Source organism: Beta vulgaris, chromosome 5 (assembly GCF_026745355.1).
Source record: "Beta vulgaris subsp. vulgaris cultivar EL10 chromosome 5, EL10.2, whole genome shotgun sequence".
Taxonomy (NCBI): domain Eukaryota; kingdom Viridiplantae; phylum Streptophyta; class Magnoliopsida; order Caryophyllales; family Amaranthaceae; genus Beta; species Beta vulgaris.
The window spans coordinates 11136370-11155463 of record NC_079206.1 but is presented as its reverse complement, the minus strand read 5'-3'; the positions used below and the strand labels follow the sequence as shown (position 1 = coordinate 11155463).

The following is a 19094-nucleotide window of genomic DNA, read 5'->3' as shown; positions in this document are numbered from 1 at the left end:
GTTGGAATTAATATGAAACTTCCAAATCAGAAAACCATTGAATAAAAAAAGAATGAAAGAAATCACTTACTATCACAAGAAAGACCCTATTCTTTTAAACTTATTTTCTATCGGTTCAATTTAATTAATTTCAGTTCAGTATAAATACTCTCAATTTAATTCATTTTCGCTCAACCTAAAATAACGAGCCCTAAACTAAACAAAAGCAAAACCAAAAAAAGTAAAAAATTGAGATAAGTTTGGTTCACCAAATCACTCCAAATTTACATCTCCATTATAAAAATTCCCCTTATACAAGTACATAACCATTAAAATAAAAATAATAAAAAAATATTTTCTATGGCCTTAGAAGTAAAAGAGTAGAGAAGGCAAATGATATGATTGACGAAATTAGGGGGGACGACTAGTGCACACAGCACACCCCTCCCTCCACCTTTTTCTTTTTCTCTCTCCTACTTTCTCTCTCTCCACACTGACAACATGTCATGATTGAACTGTTACACCCCCCTCCCTCCTTACCTTACTGCATTGCGCCCCCACACCTCTCTTTTTCTTATTTCTCTTCTTTCTATATAATCCCCCTCTTCCCCTCCTTTCTTCATCTCCCAACCTCAAATCATTTCTCTATTCTCTCTCCTTCTTTTCCTTTCTCTCTCTACTTTGACTCTCCCAACAAACTTATCGTATTTCTGGGTTTATAATTTGAAGATCATCATCAACAAACATGATGGTTGCTGGGAAAGAAGATTTGGGGTTAAGCTTGTGTTTAGGATCTTCAAACAACAACAACAATAATAATAATACCACTGCTACTGCTAGTACTAGCGGGAATCATCCTAATAACAATAATATTGGGTTTTTGATGAATCATCATAATAATAACAACACTATTACTACTACTAGTAGTTAAATATTATTATGAATCGAAATCATCATCTTCTTCAAACGACGTCGTCTAACAACGTCTCCCCTCTTCAGCTAAATCTCATGATGATGCCTTCTTCTTCCACTAATCCTTCTCCTCTTCTCCAGAAGCTTCCTTGGAATCGCAGCACCGACTCTTTCCCTCCTTCAGGTATTCTTTTAGATCTGGACTAATTTTTTTTTTTTTTTTTTTGATAAAAAAATGTTTTTGCTGATTTTATATTTTCATTTTTATATGAAGATCGGAACTCGGACACGTGTCGGTCGTTTCTCCGAGGAATCGACGTGAATAGACCTGCAGGCGGCGACGAAGAAGACGTCGCCGTTTCATCACCAAACAGCACCGTTTCGACGTTGAGCGGTAAAAGAAGCTCCGCCGAGAGAGACTCCACTAACACCGCCGGTGCCGGCGATGAAATCGAGGTTGAAAGAGCTTCTTCTCGGGGTTTAAGCGATGATGAAGATGGCGGTGAAAATTCAAGAAAGAAACTTCGATTAACAAAAGACCAATCCGCCATTCTTGAAGAAAGCTTCAAAGAACACAACACCCTCAACCCCGTACGTATCTCTTATTATTTCCTTCTTACTTACATTTAATTTTCTCTCTCCTCTAAAGGGTATTTTCGTAATTTTAATTTAACTCACATGGTTTTAGCTTAATCTACAGAAGCAAAAACTGGCCTTGGCAAAACGTCTTGGGTTGAGACCACGTCAGGTTGAGGTCTGGTTCCAAAACCGTAGAGCAAGGTCAGCCCTTTTCCGTCTTTTCCATATATCTTATTTTCATATATCTTACTTTCAGTACTTTAAATTTTTTTGTTATAACGGACGCCCCGAAACGTTAGATAATCTCCCTCGGTTTTATGTTAATTTACAGACCTATACTTTTTTTGCATGTCGCTGCAAAATTTTGAAGACATATCTCACATGACTATATTTTTAGTCATTCGCGTATAAATTATAAATAATGATGGTCAAAGTGAAATACGTGAATCATGTAAAATATCAGAGTATAACAATTAAAATGAAACGGAGGGATATAAATATAGGTTCTTTATCTGTCCGGGACATCGGTTAGCATTTGTATTTATTTTTATTCCGGAATTACCCTTGCAAAGGAATGTTATTAAATATAGTTTTATGTTTGATTGAATAATATAGGACGAAGCTGAAGCAAACAGAGGTAGATTGCGAGTTTTTAAAGAGATGTTGTGAACAACTAACAGAAGAAAACAGAAGGCTACAAAAGGAAGTTCAAGAGCTTAGAGCGTTAAAGTTGTCCCCACAATTTTACATGCAAATGACCCCACCAACTACTCTTACCATGTGCCCCTCATGTGAGCGTGTGGCGGTCCCACCTTCTGCCACATCATCTTCATCTGCTAAAGCCCAAGCCCAACCATGTCCGGATCCAAGGCCCAACCCAGTAACTCACCATCGGCCCATTCCTGTTAACCCGTGGGTTGCTACTGCTGTTCCTATCCGGTCCTTTGACCCACTCCACACTCGGTCATGAAAGGGTGTTTTAGTCATTTGACAAGTTTTGGCTGTTAGATCTGAAAATATGTTGGAACAAAAAAATAGATGTTATTATGTGATATATACTGTCATGTAATATATATTTTTTTTTTTAGGATTAATGTTATGGAAATTGGTGGGTCTCTAATATGTTTTGGTTTTTATTGACCCATTAATCATAGTAGATCAACCCCAAAAAAAAAAAAGAAAAAAAAATTCTATTTAGTTTTTTTTTAGTGCTTGGAGTTTTAGTGCTAATTTGGCTCCCTAGATTCAGGAGAATATTATGAAGGGTAGGGAGGAAGGAAAATATCATTTTCTTGTAAATTTTTATCTAATTAAATTAATTATAGTAGTAGTTTCTTAGCTGAAATTTCTCCAAAATTTGTGGTGTTCTTGTTTTTTGACTCTTCTTCCCTGCATTTTCTCGTTGCATGACCCAATCATTTACTAACGTGTGATAGTGGGGGCCTATACATGCGTGATGCGTATAGTGTGAATATTACTTCTTTCAATTCAAATTGTTATTAAAAGGGGGGTATGATTAGTAACACTTAATGATATAGACAAAATGATTTGATTCTTGTTATATGTACTCATTACTCAATTGATATGATTAGAGGTATGATTGAATAAAACTTAGGGGGCGTTTGGTTTGGGGTTTTTAGGAAAGGGTAAGGGAAACAAATAGGTTGATTCCCTTACTTGTTGTTTGTTAGCATATTTTAATCATTCCCTTTACCCTTCCCTTTTCCCCAAACTCCTCTACTTCCATTACCCACACCCCCCCAAGGTTTCACTTACCCTTTCCCTCCTCTACTCCATGGTCACTTTGACCAATGATTGACCACCACCCCAACCACTAGAACAACCACCCCAACCACTAAACCACACACCATCCACCAACCCACTACCCCAGCCACCGACACCACCTCTCGTCGCCACCCTCACCACCAAAACCACGCCCACCACCGACACCAGCCCCACGCCAACCACTCGAACACCACCCCAAACCCAAAAACCCACCCCGTTCTCGAAACACCACCACCGCACCCGAAAACCCACCCCCATTCCCGAAAACCCCACCACCTCACCCGAAAACCCACCCCCATTCCGGAAAACACCACCACCGCACCCAAAAACCCACCCCATTCCCGAAAACCCACTGCTACTGCTACCAAACCCAAAAACCCATACCCTCGAAAACCCACCACTACCCTAAACCAAAATCAACAGCGAAAAAGGAAGGTGTGGGGCAACGACGCCGAAGGAAGGAGAAGGGGAAGGGGAAGCAACGCCAAAAGAAGAAGAAGGCGGTGAGGGAGGCGCCGCTGAAAGGAGAGGGCGGTGGTGGGGGAGGCGGCGCCGAAAGAAGGGACGGGGGTGGCAGCAAATAGATTTTTTTTGAAGTAAAAGTGTGGTGGTGGTGGTGGAGGTGGAGAGGTGTTGATATAAGAGTTTTCCTTAGATATCTTAAACAAACAGCATATTAAATCTAAGGGTTTGCCTTTCCATTTTCCTTGTTTCTGTTTCTTAAACCCTTACCCTTTCCCCTCTGTAAACCAAACGGCCCCTTAGAGTTTGTCGTATAAGAGACCGCCTATTTTTAAATTAAAATTAGGCAATGATAAGCCCAATACTAAAAAGAAAATTAGCCCAATAGTGACTAGATTAATTTATTTCGGTGACTAGTTTAATTCATTTAGTTACTAGGTTTACTTTTATATTAAAATTAGACCGTCTCTTTTAATAATTTTTGTAAAACTTAATAACAATTCAAAATTTGTTAAAGAAAATGGTCTAATTTTAATATAAAAGTAGACATAGTCACTAAATGAAGTAAACTACTCACCGAAAAAATTAACCTAATTATTATTGGGTAAATTCTCTTTTTAATATTGAGCTTATCATTAACCTAATTATGTTCTTAACTCGTGTAATTGTCAATGTTTAAATCATTTTAGATATTCTTAACTTAGTCAAATTCTTACCAAGAATATAGCGATTGTTTAGACTTGGAATGAAGTAAGGAGTAAGCTCGGTCATCTATATGTTGTTTGATGGTTGCTTTTGAAGTTTGTTTGGCAATAACATCAACAAATGACCAAATTGTGTTTAGGAAGCAAGTTTTAATGTTCCCTGGTCTGCTAAATCAACGCGTTGCTTCAGGAAGATTAGTTTGGGGAAAGTTACACAACCATCTCCATTGGATTTTTTTTTCACCCAAAACGAGGTACAAGTACCAAACGAAAAGAAAAAAACAAACTAACAAAAATAAACTATAACTAGGGAGGAACAAGCCGAGGAGTAGCAACTCCTCTCAAGTCCTCATTAAGACATTAACAATACTACTAAGGCTTACTGAAGCAGAAGAAAAAATAGTACAAGGGTCTGTTCTCTTCAGTGTAAAACAGTTGAATTGAGTTGAATTGAACTGAAATAAATAGTGATATGTGAGATTAAAAGTATTGTCCAAAACTGAACTGAACTGAAAATAAAATGGGGAGAACAGACCTAAGGGAGGAGTCGTGTGACTCTATGATTGGAGAGCTAATCCGCAACTTTGTTTCCTTCTCTATAAACATGAATGACTTGAATCTCTCGGTCATTTTGATCAATCAAGTGGATACATGCTTCAACATATGTGTACACTCATTTCGACCACTATCATGGGTCTGGAACATCTGGACGCAAGCTAGATTTTCTAGCTGAATTTGTAGTCTCGTAATTTGTAGTTCTCTAGCCAATTCCAACCCTTCCTCAAAGCCACGAATTCAGCTTTAAAGGAATTGCAATGGCCAAAACTCATAGACATGGCTGAAATAAGGCGCCCAGGATGATCCCTCATATGGGTCTTCCCCCCTACTAAGCCCCGTGAGCCCTTGGCTGCCCCATCTATGTTTAGTGCATACTAGTCCATAGGCGGATGGCACCATCTAACGCTACATTCCTCTTTCTTTCTCAATTCCACCCTTCGAGTATTGGTGAGCTCACTTTCAATGCTTCGACAAGTCTCATTATACCTGACATGGATTAAGCCTTCAATATCTACAGAATTTTCTTGATTCTTACCAAAGATCAGTAAAGAAAGTTTCAGAGATAAATTTTTTGTTGATGTTTCTGGAGAATTATCCAGCAGCCCTCTCTTTTATTTACTCACCTTTTTGTGTATTGTGTTACAAGAAAACGACTGCTCACCAACCTTTGTCTTTTATACAAGATTGTTGTTAAAACTTAGGAGACAACTGTACTAGAAAACAAAAGACACCTATCACCCAATCTGCCTAAGATCAATACAACATATCATTTAAAGAAAAACAAACAATAATTAGCAGCGTATTATTAAAGATGTTTGTTTGTGAGTGCATGACCATAATTCTCAATACCCTCCCCTCAACTTGGAGTAAAGGGAACAAGGCCCAACTTGAAGGATAAATGGTTGTGCTGTTGTTCACTCAAGGACTTGGTCATGATGTCAGCAAGCTGGAGGAAGACTTGATATGTAGCACATTTAGCGTGCCATCTCGGATGTGATCTCTCACATAGTGACAATCAACTTTCAGATGCTTCGTTCTTTCATGGAAAATGGGATTATGTGCAAGATGATTTGCAGATTTGTTGTCACAGAACAAATCAACTGGCTTGGGAACAGGAAAACTCAAATCCTCTAGGATGCCATCTAACCAAACAATCTCACTAGTTGTGTGAGACATGCATCTATACTCAGCCTCAGTTGAGGATTTGGAGACTGTTTTCTGCTTCTTCGTCTTCCATGAAATGAGGCAATTTTCCAAAAACACATAATAGTCAGTAAGGGATCTTGCATTAAAAGCACAACTTCCCTAGTCAGAATCACAAAAGGCTGTGAGCTTGAGGGAAGTGTGGCTGGGATTGAACAAACCCCAGGCCAAAGTGCTTGCAAGATACTTGACAACATGAATAACAACTTGAAAATGTGGTTGTCTAGGAGTATTCATGAATTGACTCAACCGTCGAACACTATAGGAGATGTCAAGTGTTATTAAGTTGAGGTATAACAATTTTCCAATACTATTCCTGTATACTTCAGCATCCTCCAGTACTTCACCTTGCTCAATAGATAACTTCACACCTTTAGAAAAATGAAATTTAGTTGGCTTGCACCCTTCTAAGCCAGTGGATATGAGAATATCCAAGATAAATTTCCTTTGGTTGAGCATGAGACCTTTAGTATTTATTGCAACTTCTATTCCAAGAAAATATCTTATTTCCCCCAAGTCTTTTACTGTGAAGGCAGTATGAAAGCTTTCTTTAAGCCTTCCTACCTCTTCCTCATCATCTCGTGTAATTAAGAGGTCATCAACATATACCAACAAAATGCTTTGCTTTCCATTATGAAGCTTGGAAAACATAGAGTAATCCCTCTTAGACTGAACATACCCTTGATCTATGAAGTGCTTGCTGAGTTACAAGTTCCACTGCCTAGATGCCTGTTTTAAACCATATAGGCTCTTCTTGAGCTTACATACTTCACCCTCTTTAGCTTGCTTTTAACCCTTGGGAGGTTTCATATACACCTTTTCATCTAGATATCCATGCAAAAAGGCATTATTGATATCTAATTGATGAAGTTTCCAGTCTAGAGAGGAAGCTAGTGTAATTAAGGTTCTCACAGTGGTGAATTCAGCAACTGGTGAAAACGTGTGCTTGAAATCCTTTTCATAGATCTGTCTATCCCCTCTAGTCATTAGTTTATCCTTTAGCTTGTTTATCTTTCCTTTAGGTGTGAATTTGATCATGTAAACCCATTTGCAATCAATTGCCTTCTTGTCCTTGGGAAGCGTGGTGAGCTTCCAAGTCTCATTGATGTCCAATGCCTTCAGCTCATCCTACATAGCCTGTATCCAACCTTCATCTTCAGAAGTCTCACCATAATGCATAGGTTCTCTCACTCTTAGCACATTGTTGAGAGAAGCTTGGTAGTCTGCTGAGTAATATTTAGAGTCAACTAGCTTAGTAGTGATGAAGCTTGCTGAGTGTGAGGCGTCCTTTTTCCTTAGAGATCCACTACAAAGTCTTTGAACCTTGCTGGCATCTTTCCTTCTCTCACAGGTCTCTCTGATGGTGGAGTCTCAAGAACCCGAGGGGAAACCCTGAAATCAGGTTGCAAGGGAGATGATGCTTCATTCTATTGAATTTGAACCTCCCACAACAAGAATCCGCCTTTCTAACGTCTGAACTTAGCGTCCGTCATATAAATCAGACGGTAAATGTTAAAATACCGTCCGTTTATTAATCAGACGCTCAATAGCGTCCGCTTTTTATCATTTAGCGTCCACCATTTAAACAGACGTCAATTACCGTCTGTCTTTGGGATTCAGCGTCTGATTATCGACGGACGGTAAATTACCGTCCGGAATGTCAGACGTTACTTGCTTTAGGCGGACGCTAATAAAGCGGCTATAACAAAATCAAAATCGACCCTTCCACCCACATTTCGACGACATCTATTCTCTCCAAACCAAACCCTAACCTCTCTATTCTCTATTCTTTCTCGCTCTTCTCTCTCACCGTCGACCACACTCAGAAATCAGAACTTGACTGCCATCTTCATAACCATCATCTTCTTCAACCTTGTTGTCGGCTATGGCGGCAACATCCGATAAAGATAAAGAAGATATACTGGAGAGAATGCTTACCAACTTAGCTTTTTCCTCGCGCTATCTTACTCGCCAAGCTTCTTCCTCGCGCTATCGCTGCTCTCTCTTCTCAATCTACTTCAATTCGATTATTCGAAACAAGGTCCTTTAACACTTTATTCGTTCGATTCTGTATTTCTTTCATTTTTGTTGAATTTTGATTTGATTTCGTATTTGTGTGTTGCGGCGGATTGAGTTATTTTGTTTCTGAATTTTTATTGGATTTTGTGTTGTGAATGTTAGGGTTTTTGCGATTACTGATGAAATTAATCGAATTTTCAATGAATTAAGGTGTTTTGAATTGTTATAGTTGATTACTTGATGATTAAGCATGGTTGTAGTGACAATAATTAAGCATGGTTGTAGTGACAATTGTTATAGTTGAATTGTTAAATTGTAGTTTTGGTAAAATTGGACAATTAAGTGATAGAGCGTTGCTTCTCCTTGAGAAGTGTGTGTTTATGATTGGAGTTCAATGTCGAATATCCAGTGATGCTAGTTCATAACAAATTGGATATCTAATTCTGAATGTTCTGTATTAGATCATGAATGTTGGATAATGAAATCAATATTTCACCACTATAAATAGCTAATAGATAATGTTCAATTGCAACCAGGAAATGTTATGAACAAGGAAGCGGCTATTAGTAGTATGTATTAGGAATTTCTCACCAATGTTAAATGTAGTTGTTACAGAATCTTCTTTGGTTGGACATGTGCTGACATGCTGTAGTTCAATATTAAGTACGAATTATTCCATAGTTTCTTGTTTGCAATAGGAACATCCTAGTTTAGAATGTTTTTGTATCAAAAATAGGTTAGTGTTCTATGTGTTAGAATTGATTTTTTCTGTTTGCAGTTTGCACAATTTATATTTTGTACTGATCATAAAATTTTCTAATGTCAGCGGCCTGATAGCTCCAAATTTTTTATTCATTCCAGATTTGAGAACTTATATATACTGCATTGATTGAGAGATTTGGTCGATCAGGTAACGTAGAGGAAGCATTGAAACTTCTCAGTTCAATGAAGAGCAGACAAGTCCAGCCCTCAATCTACATTTATAGATCATTGATTATAATCTAAGAAAGAAATGGGGAGTTGAAAATTGCAGCTTCCTTCTGGATGAGATGAATCATTATCTTCCAAATCTAGTTGGTCCGAAGATTTCAAAAGAAAAAACAGATGAAGAACCTACAACACTGAGCATGGATGCAAAGTAATTTTATTGTCAAAATACATGGTCCTGTGGTTGATAAGTAAGAATTTTGGACAAGCATCAAGTGCATGTAGAGTCGGTTGATCTTAAGAAAGGCAAGTTTTAATAACATTACATGCCTTCCATTTTTCTTTTCTAATTTCTGTTCCATTTCCTAGTTTTTGAATGCATCTCCTTTTCTCTAGTCCTTTTTATTGCATGGATCTTCTTTTGGTTGTTTGCGTGGGTTCACTGATACTGCAGTACTGAGTTTGTAGGTACTCAGAGAAGCCGGGCAATGGTTTATTTATTTTTTAAAAATTATTTCTTTAGATTCTATACCATTGTTCTTGGATGATTATTTTCACTCCTGTCTTATGATGTAAGGATGGTTTCTAATATTCTATACATGTTGTTTTCCTGTTATGAACCTTTCTTTTTGCGTGACATGTACTTTTTGTTCTACAGGTTCACATTAACGCGAATCCAACAATATCCGATATGACTATAATTGATATTATCTACTCACATGGGAAGGATACACCAATTGAGATATCTAGCGGAATGTTTATAACCTTGGTGTCTCAGATGAAAGAAATTAGTGTGCTGTTATCTGCTCACATGAGTAATGTCCGACAAAAGTTCAACGAAGCATGAGATATCTACTACTTTTGAATACATCATCTGAAGCAGGTTCTGTTCAAACAAGGTGATGTTCATTCATTCATTCATTTATCTGTTTATGATCTGTGTATGTGATGGAGAGTGACGTTCTTAACATTATTGCCTGGACATGTTTCTATAACAGGTCAAAAATTGTGGCGACTGAAGAGGGAGCTGGAATGAAGTAACAAGCATTAACGTGGCGACAGAAAAAGGATACTTTTATAGAAGCTCCTTCACTCATTTTTATTCATCCTTTCTCGAACTTAGTTTGTGACATAAGACAATTGAAGTCCACATGAAGTTCCAAATGGTAAGTGACATTCAAAAGTCTGAGAATATTACGAGGACATAGGCGGGTTCAATTTCATTTTCATGAAAAATCAGAGATTGGTTGGCCTGGTGGTACAGTACTTCGGCATTGGCAGTGGCTCGGACTAGTATTAGATTGAAATTGTTATATTAGATTTTAGTTACTATGTAAGTGTAATTATACTATTATAGTACTATTATACTATTATAGTACTAAATTTTGGTATTCGATTGTAATTATATATATTTAATTTAAATAAAATTCTCATTTGTTTACATCTCAATTTTTGTTATTCTGACATTGTTCATTTTGAAATAATAATTGAAAGTTAATAAAATGAATTAAATAAAAATAATAAAGTAAAACTTTGGGCAAATGAAAGCTGATAATGATGGGTTTGTTTGAGCATTTGGTTTCAACGTTTAGCGTCCGATTCTAAACATTAGCGTCCGCCTCGAAGGTTGGACGCTAATTAGCGTCCGAAACTAACAATCAGCGACCGTCAGTAACCGGTCGCTAATTAGCGACCGCCAGTAATCGGATGCTAATTAGCGACCGCCAGTTATCGGTCGCTAATTAGCGTCCATCCTTCTAGGCGGACGCTAATGATGAAATTTCGGACGCTAAATTTTTAGCGTCCGTTTAGCGGACGCTAATTGGACAATTAGCGACCAGGGGTTTTGCATCAGCCTTTTAGCGTCCGATGACGGACGCTAATCTCTTTAGCGTCCGATCCCGTGTTTTTAGCGTCCGATTTTGGCGGACGGAAAATAGTGACATTCTTGTTGTGTCCTGTTCTGCTTCTTCCAACACCTCATGTTCATCCGCATGATTAAAATCACTCAGAAGAACATCATCATGATCATCATTATTCTGAGTTAGATTATGTCTGAGTTCAGTTAAGAACTCACCGGTACCTTTCTTAATTAAGAAAGGAAAGATGTTTTCTTTGAAAATTACATCTTTACTGACAAAAATCGTTTTTGTTTCTAAATCTAGTAGCTTATACCCTTTTTGGCAGTAAGGATAACCAATCATTATGCACCTTATTGCCTTGAGAGCAAATTAATCATTTGGTTTTTTATGATGACTGGCATAGCAAAGACATCCTTATCACCCTCAGATGCTCATAGTTTGGTTCTTTCTTCATTAACCTTTGATAGGGTGTTTCCCAGTCCACAACTGCAGTAGGTAACATGTTAGTCAAATGTGTTGCAGCAAGGATGTATTCCCCCCATAAGTAAGATGGCAAACCTACATAAAGCTTAAGAGCTCTTGTTGTTTCAAGCAAGAACCTATGCTTTCTTTCCACTCTAGCATTCTGCTGGGGTACGCCAACTACACTTCTCTGGTGGGTAATTCCTTTGTTGGCAAGAATCTCACCCCATTCAGTTTGAAGGATCTTAGTGCCATTATCACCCCTTTTACCTTTGTGTCAAAGGAATTCTCCACATGAGCTAGGAAATTGTTTAAAATTCCCTTGACTTGTTACTTGTTGGACAGTAACTGAGTCCAAGTAACCCTGCTGTAATCATCTACAATAGTGAAAAAATAGGATGCTCCTGTAATATTCTTGGTCCTATATGGACCCCACAAACCAACATGAATAAGGTCAAAAATCTTTTCAACAATGGATTTGCTTTGGTAAAAGGCAAATTGTGATGTTTTGCAAGAGAGCAAGTATCGCAAAAGAAAGTGCTTAAGTTTTTACACTTGCAAAAATTCAAATGCTTCATCTTAGAGACAAATATATGTCCTAATCTAGCATAAAGAGTATCTACATTTTCAACTTTATTACATTTAGAACTCTCTTCCTTCTTCTCAACAGCAAGGCAACCCATCCTTCTTCCTTCATAACCCAGATTGTAGAGACCAGGCTCATTTTTTCCAATAAAGTTCACATTTCTTCTAGTGGTAAGGTCTTGTAGAGAACACCCATCCTTGTAAAAAACAAGCTTTAAATCATTTTCCTTCAAAAACTTGCTCACAGACAATAGATTTTGCTTAAAATCATCAATATACATAACATCCTTCAGAGTGATATTATTTCTTAGCTCAACATCACCAATCTGTTTCACAATCTCTTCTGGTAAAACCCACTATAATGTATTAACTTAGACCTCTCAGATTTTTTAGCAAGGGTTTGTTACTTATCATATGGTCACTTTCCCCATATTAACATTAGAAGAGATTGTTTTACTTGCAAAGTTGCTTTGTGAGGAGGTGCTGGCACCATTCTGCTCAGCAAAAGTTTTCATGATTTTGCACAACAGAAGATATGAGAGCACTATCATTTGTACGTACTTGCATTCCCAGTACTCTAGTAGATTGACCTTCCACATCCAAAGGATTGTTTCTAGTAAAACATATCTCATGTCTACCAGCATTTGCAGCATGCCTCAAGTTATTCTTCCCTTTTGATTTCTTGAACCACTCAGGATCTCCCACTATCCTAAACATTCTTCTTTCAGATGTCCCCTCATACCACAATGATCACACTTCTTAGCATTCTTCTCATTTATCTTCTTCTTGTAGTTCTTTTTAGAGAAAAATTCCAAAGGTCCTGGATATTTTTCTGGTCTACAATGTTCTAGTGGTCCTAAGTACCTTTCTTGCCTGTTTACAGTCATAACACTCATCTCTATCCAACGTTGATTTCTCCTACAACATGTTTCTACTTTTCAACTTGATAAATCAAGTTATATGCTTTATTCACAGTGAGTAGAGGATCCATACTTAAGAAGTTGGTCTTTACTTGGTCATAACCTCCATTTAGTCCCATGATAAACTTCATGAGCTTGGTAGTTGCTTCCCATTCTGCAAGCAATTTCTCAATATTGCAAGCACCTTTTTGTAAGGCTCCACATTTACACTATGGTAGCTCTTCCAGTTCAGCTATCTGGTCCAATAGGTCCTTGAGTTTGCAATAATACTCAACAATACTCAAGTTGTTCTGTTGGAACGCCCAGAGTTCCTTCTTCAACTGGTAAAGCTCGGGTGCATTAGACTGACCATACCTTTCCACTATTTCTTCACACAACCTCTTAGTAGACTGCATATATAGTGACCAAGGTGCTTGCTATTTCAGACTTCATAGTAGCAAGGATCCAATACCTGACCATTTATTCACACCTGGTCCATTTTTGCGATTGATCTGCACCATTGTTGGGTTTGCTATGTTTTCCTTCGAGAAAATCAAGTTTACTTTTTTTCTCCCAAGGCAATTTTGATGCTTCTACTCCAGTTTAAGAAGTTGTTTCCATCAAAGATGATGCTTTTAAGAGGAGTAGATGCATTTTCACTCATTACAACAAAGAGAGGATCCTTGTAAGGGTTCTCTTTGCTTGATTTCGTGCCTTTATCATTTGTTTTTTCAGCCATGGAGAAAGGTTGAATTTTTGGATATGAAAAGAAACTTTGAAACTTTCCGCTTGTTAGGATCTTTCACCCTGATGCTCTGATACCATGAAGAAAGTTTCAAAGATAAAATTTTTGTTGCTGTTTCTGGAGAATTATCCAGCAACCATCTCTTTCATTTACTCACCTTTTTGTGTATTATGTTACAAGAAAACGGCTGCTCACCAACCTTTGTCTTTTATACAAGATTGCTGTTAAAACCTAGGAGACAACTAGTACCCAATCTGCCTATGGTCAATACAACATATCATTTAAAGGAAAACAAACAATAATTAGCAGCCTATCATTAAAGATATTTGTTTGTGAGTGCGTGACCATAATTCTCAATAACCAGGCAATTCCTCCATCTCTATATCCACCAAAGGGAAACACAAAAAGCGTAGCCCGTATCGGGTAACCTTCCTCATCCTTGTGTTCCAAATTTGAATCGAGCCACTGCTTCAATAGATGACGATAGAAGTCACGATTTTCCGCAATCCCTCCCAACTTATTGCAGACCATCTTAGCCGTGGGACAATCTCTCAATATGTGAATTGTTGATTCTTCAGGAGCACCACATATAAAGCATCTGGGATCATCCGTCATATGTCTTTTAACTCTTTTAGTAATGCCCAACACGCACGGTGATGACAAGAAATCCAAAGGAAAGCTATATTCCTTTGTTGAGCAGCAGCAGACCAACTAAGCTTTCGACAATCTTCATCAACAATATCATTTTCATGCCGCATGATTCTTAGTGTTGATTTAAAAGAAAATCCGCCCTTGTTCCCTCACGCCAATATACAAAGTCACTGATTTCAGGATCATCTTTAAGTTCAAAAGATTGAATTTTTTTCAAGGTGCCTTGTGATAAATGTCAACGGGTATAGGATGTGTATCTAAATTCGCAAGAGTGACTTGACGCCCAAGTGTCCAACAATGATCCCAAAAAAATCTTCCATTGGATTTATTAAGAGTATAAAACGCATAAATTTGATTTTAATATAAGGTGCAATCCAACTCAACATCAACAATTAATGTACTAGGATATCCATAATCCAACATCCTAGTACATTAATTTCCGCTCTATATTTTTATTTGATCCACTTTCATTTTCAGGTTTTCTACCACACAAATTTGTCTATTGATATTTTTAAAGTAAAAAGGGGATTTTGAATAGTGCACCAATATGGAGCACCTAATAAAACGGTGAGAGTAGTAGTCAAGTAGATAACTGTCAATCTTAGTCAGACCAAATGCATGATAATTATATAAGCCTTCCCGCTAATTTCCTTCCCAGTGTACTTTTTAGTGGTAGAAGCATACTTATAGAAAAAGCATAGTTAATTTTGGTATCAATCAAACTCTTGTTTTAAAGATATTAGCTAATTCAATATTTTAAAGACAGAACTTTTGTTATTTCAAAAGCCACTAAGTTTGAGGGACCAATCAATATATGCAGATATTCAGTTAACTTATCCACCAACAAGATGGGGATATGGGTAAGAAGACCAATCCATTAATAGCAGGCATTAGAAGCTAAGGTTGATTAAACCCATTATACTTGGAGTAGGATTAAACAATTGCATGATAAAATGCGTCAATGTTAGTTCATATTGGCTCTCACTTAATCTTTGACGTGACATGAAATGTAGTGGGTTTTCTTTTGATAAAACATCTTTCTATTGACAATTAGGTAGTGTAACTGTCATGTCCAACTTTTTTGATTAATCTTATGAAAAATTATGTTCATACTGTGTATAGTTTCAACAATTTAGAAAGACATGCTCTAATAAGTTTGGATTAAAAATCAATTATAAAAAAAAGAGTTTGGATTGAAGATCAGTTGAATTAAACTCACCTTTAATATTCATTATTATTTTTTTATTATATTGAGAGAGATAATTGACCTAAAAACCAATCCTAGTTAGTCGGTAGGACACACCAGTAGTTCACGTTGGATACAAGGATAAACAATTAAGCAGACAATAGGCGTAAATGCCCACTGTCACCACAAGAGAATTCCCCAACAAATTATCTTGGGATTATGATTCAAATTCTGGGCAAAACTCTGAAATTCGGGCGTGGTACTGCACTGAGCTACCACCTCTCCCTCCTTGATATGTACTACTATATCAACTCATATTCTCTGATATGAATGATACAGTAAATAAATAAAATTAAAGTTGATAATGTTGGTGTTAATATTCTTCCAAAGCATATGATGTTTGATTTATTGAGTAGATGATCGAAGATGAAGAAAGTTAAGAATGCTTTCTAATGACTAATTGGACAAGTGCCACCGGCAATTCATAGCAGAACTAACTTTTCAACCATTTCAAAGCGTATGTCCACATTGTAACCTATCATGTCATCATTGGCCAAAAATGTCACCTATTATCACCTAAAACATATATCTCAAAACTATGAATATATAAGAAAAGTCTTTCTAAGTCTCATGATGGGTGTCCATACTTAAAATCCAATTCTATATCGGCATTTTGTCACACTGGTATAAAAAGACTGTATAAACGTTGAAACTTGAATGGTTGGAGTCTCTAACTACTCCAAGTCTCCAACAAGGATATGCTAGTAATTTCACGCATTGGACAATTAAGTTGATACTAAAATAAAATTAATTTAGTAGTAATTTAGAGTCAATTTGATATCAAGTTAGAATTTGTACCAAGTTTGTAAGATCATACAAAGTTAAAACTTGGTATTATTCACTACAAAAATTAGAGCATTATAGAAACAAATTATGGCAACATAAATTTGAATTGTTGATAAATAGCAACATATATTATTTTTTTGTTACCCGTTATAAAGTGACGTTTTTTACTCTAATTTTTCAACAAATAAAAACAACATATTTTTGATTTGTTGCTATTGGAAACTAGTTGTTTTACTATTTGTTGCTAGATAGCATCGTATTTTCAATTTGTTGTCATATAACAATAAACTACGACAACAAATATTTGATTTGTTGTCATTAGAAACAATTAAGTTTACTATTTGTTGTTAGATGGCATCATATTTGCAATTTGTTGTCATTTAGCAACAAATTACGACAACCAATTGTGGCTCGTTGACATTAGGAACAATTAATTTTACTAACTGTTACTAGATGTCATCATATTTCCAATTTGTTGTCATTTAGCAACAAATTACCAAAACCAATATTTCATTCGTTGATCACATTAGAAACAATTAATTTTATGATTTGTTGATAGATGACATCATATTTTCATTATGTTGCTATTTAGAAACAAATATGGAAATAGATATTTGATTCGTTATCGTTGAAAACAATATATTTTATTATTTGTTGCTGAAATAACATCAGTTTTTCCTAAAAATGTGTCCCACATCGAAGAAAGATTAGCCAAACTACCACTTTATATGTCAAGAAATTTCATACACTATTATCAATTTCTATTAGTATCAGTATGCAAATATCATTCAGAATTGTAAGTGGAATGACTCTTCTTCTATTTATTGATTTACATAAATGTATATATCAAATTATCAAACAATTAACAAAAAATATAAGGTTAACCCACGTTGTATAAAGAGTGTATTAGTCAAAGTGTAACTCTATAACAATCAAAAGTTTGTTTCTATTTTTAGCAACCAATATCAATAATTTGTTACTAATGTCTAACAACAAAACATTAATAATTTGTTGCGATAAGTCGCAACAATCATTTATAACTCGTTACTAGAGTTGGCAACAAATTCGCCAAATATAGAAACCAACATGGCAACAATATTTCAATGGATGCTATGTGGCAACGAAAATGTTTCAGATTTTGTAGCTAAAATCATATGGAAACAAGCCTTTTAGCAACAACTATTTTTTGTTTCCAATTTGTTGCTAACGCGAGTTAGCAACAAATTTCTCATGAATACCAACAATTTTTTACTGTTGCTAAATTGATTTATTTTTGTAGTGATTTATGTATTTTTTTTTTTATCTTTTCTACTTTTATTGTGCGAATTTGTCAATACGTACACTTCTTTAAACTTAAATAAAATCACTGGATATTAATAAAGTACTCATTGAGAACGAATCAAACAAGATCTCACATGACTATATTTTTTCTTATATTTGAGAAGATTTTAGAAGGTTCTCTCTAACTGTCGATAGTGTCAAGATTTTAAATGAGAAAAAAAAAATACAAAGGGAGTACCAACTTACCTCTTTGATTCGTGAAATTACGAACATGCCCTTACTTGGTGGAGACTTTGTAGAATCCAACAAATTATTGTCGTACAGAGGTATAATTTTGTGTCTGATTATCTATGTATATATTATTTGTCACAATTTTTTTCATACATAATATAGATAAAGATAAAAAAGTAAAATAAATAAAGAGAAGAAAGTATATGTGAAACTCTAGAGAAAGATCGAAATATTTAACCAATTTGAACATGCACAAATTAAGTGCATTATCTTTACCTTAAGAAAAATAAGTTTCAATTCCAACAAGTTGATATAAGTTTCAATCAAGTACAAGAAGTTCCAATGAGGTCCAATAATTTTCAGTTCGGTTCAATCAGATCCATTTAGTTCCGATTAATTGCGGTCAAGTTTAATAAGTTTCAATAAGATTCAAAATCTTAACGATTAATAAATTAGCATTAAATGTTTAATCATGGTACCATTATGGTTATATATGTGTTATTATTGTACTATAATTTTTTTATTACATTTTTTTTATTATTCAACAATGGTTCATAAAATATCTTCAAGGGTTCTATCTCCTTTGAAGGGTTACAATTATAAAAGTAATTTTAAGTAAATGACACACAATAAACAACTCATAAATATAACAACTAAGATGTGATAGTCTTTTTTGTGACCTAATTTGCACCCTCGTCCTCAAATCCTAATCTAACAGTTGTGGTTTTTTAAGTTTTCTTTTTAAAAACTTGTTGGAGACTCTTTCAAAAATTGAATGTGTAGGTAGCAATTTATGATAACTAGTGCCACTATTGTTATATTAATGTTATTATTATATTATTATATATGCATTATTTATGCTATTATATATTAATAAAATTATTAATAATTTATAGGTAATAATATGCAATTATAAGTAATATATTTTTTTAAATCTAATTGTTAGCCTTTAATTATCTGTCCCCAGTTTTAACCAAGCACGAGGTTTTTGCCCCCGAAGTTCTTTGGTGTATGTAGTTCAGTATACAATTTATGTTTTCAGTTCAGCTAAGGCCCATTATATATGTTTAGGTTAATTAAAAGTAATATATAAATCCTATAATTAAGTTCTACCTCTATTATTCTGTAATATGTACTCTCTCCTAAAGATAATAAAATGTTTCTCCTTTGATTCTGAATGTAGCTAACACATTGCTAGTGTATCACGTTAATTTTTAC

General features: G+C 35.6%; 1 protein-coding gene across 2 annotated transcripts; it reads left to right on the top strand.

Annotated features, from left to right (window-relative positions):
• Positions 1-417: 417 nt before the first annotated feature.
• LOC104892784 (homeobox-leucine zipper protein HAT4) lies at positions 418-2808 on the top strand. 2 transcript variants are annotated; one of them, XM_010678784.4, is made up of 4 exons: positions 418-1075; positions 1166-1482; positions 1580-1671; positions 2086-2808. In XM_010678784.4, exons 1-4 carry the CDS (start codon positions 919-921, stop codon positions 2438-2440), a joined length of 921 nt encoding a protein of 306 aa, XP_010677086.3. In that variant the 5' UTR covers positions 418-918; the 3' UTR covers positions 2441-2808. The 2 variants fall into 2 exon arrangements, with proteins under 2 accessions (XP_010677086.3, XP_010677088.3); XM_010678786.4 differs by having other exon boundaries at positions 423-1075; positions 1592-1671.
• The last annotated feature ends 16286 nt before the right edge of the window (positions 2809-19094 follow it).

Coding starts and splice junctions, on each gene's coding strand:
- LOC104892784 (XM_010678784.4), top strand. CDS start 919: ATGAATCGAAATCATCATCTTCTTCAAACGACGTCGTCTAACAACGTC. Junction 1,076..1,165: donor CGACTCTTTCCCTCCTTCAG/GTATTCTTTTAG, acceptor TTTTATATGAAG/ATCGGAACTCGGACACGTGT. Junction 1,672..2,085: donor TTCCAAAACCGTAGAGCAAG/GTCAGCCCTTTT, acceptor TGAATAATATAG/GACGAAGCTGAAGCAAACAG.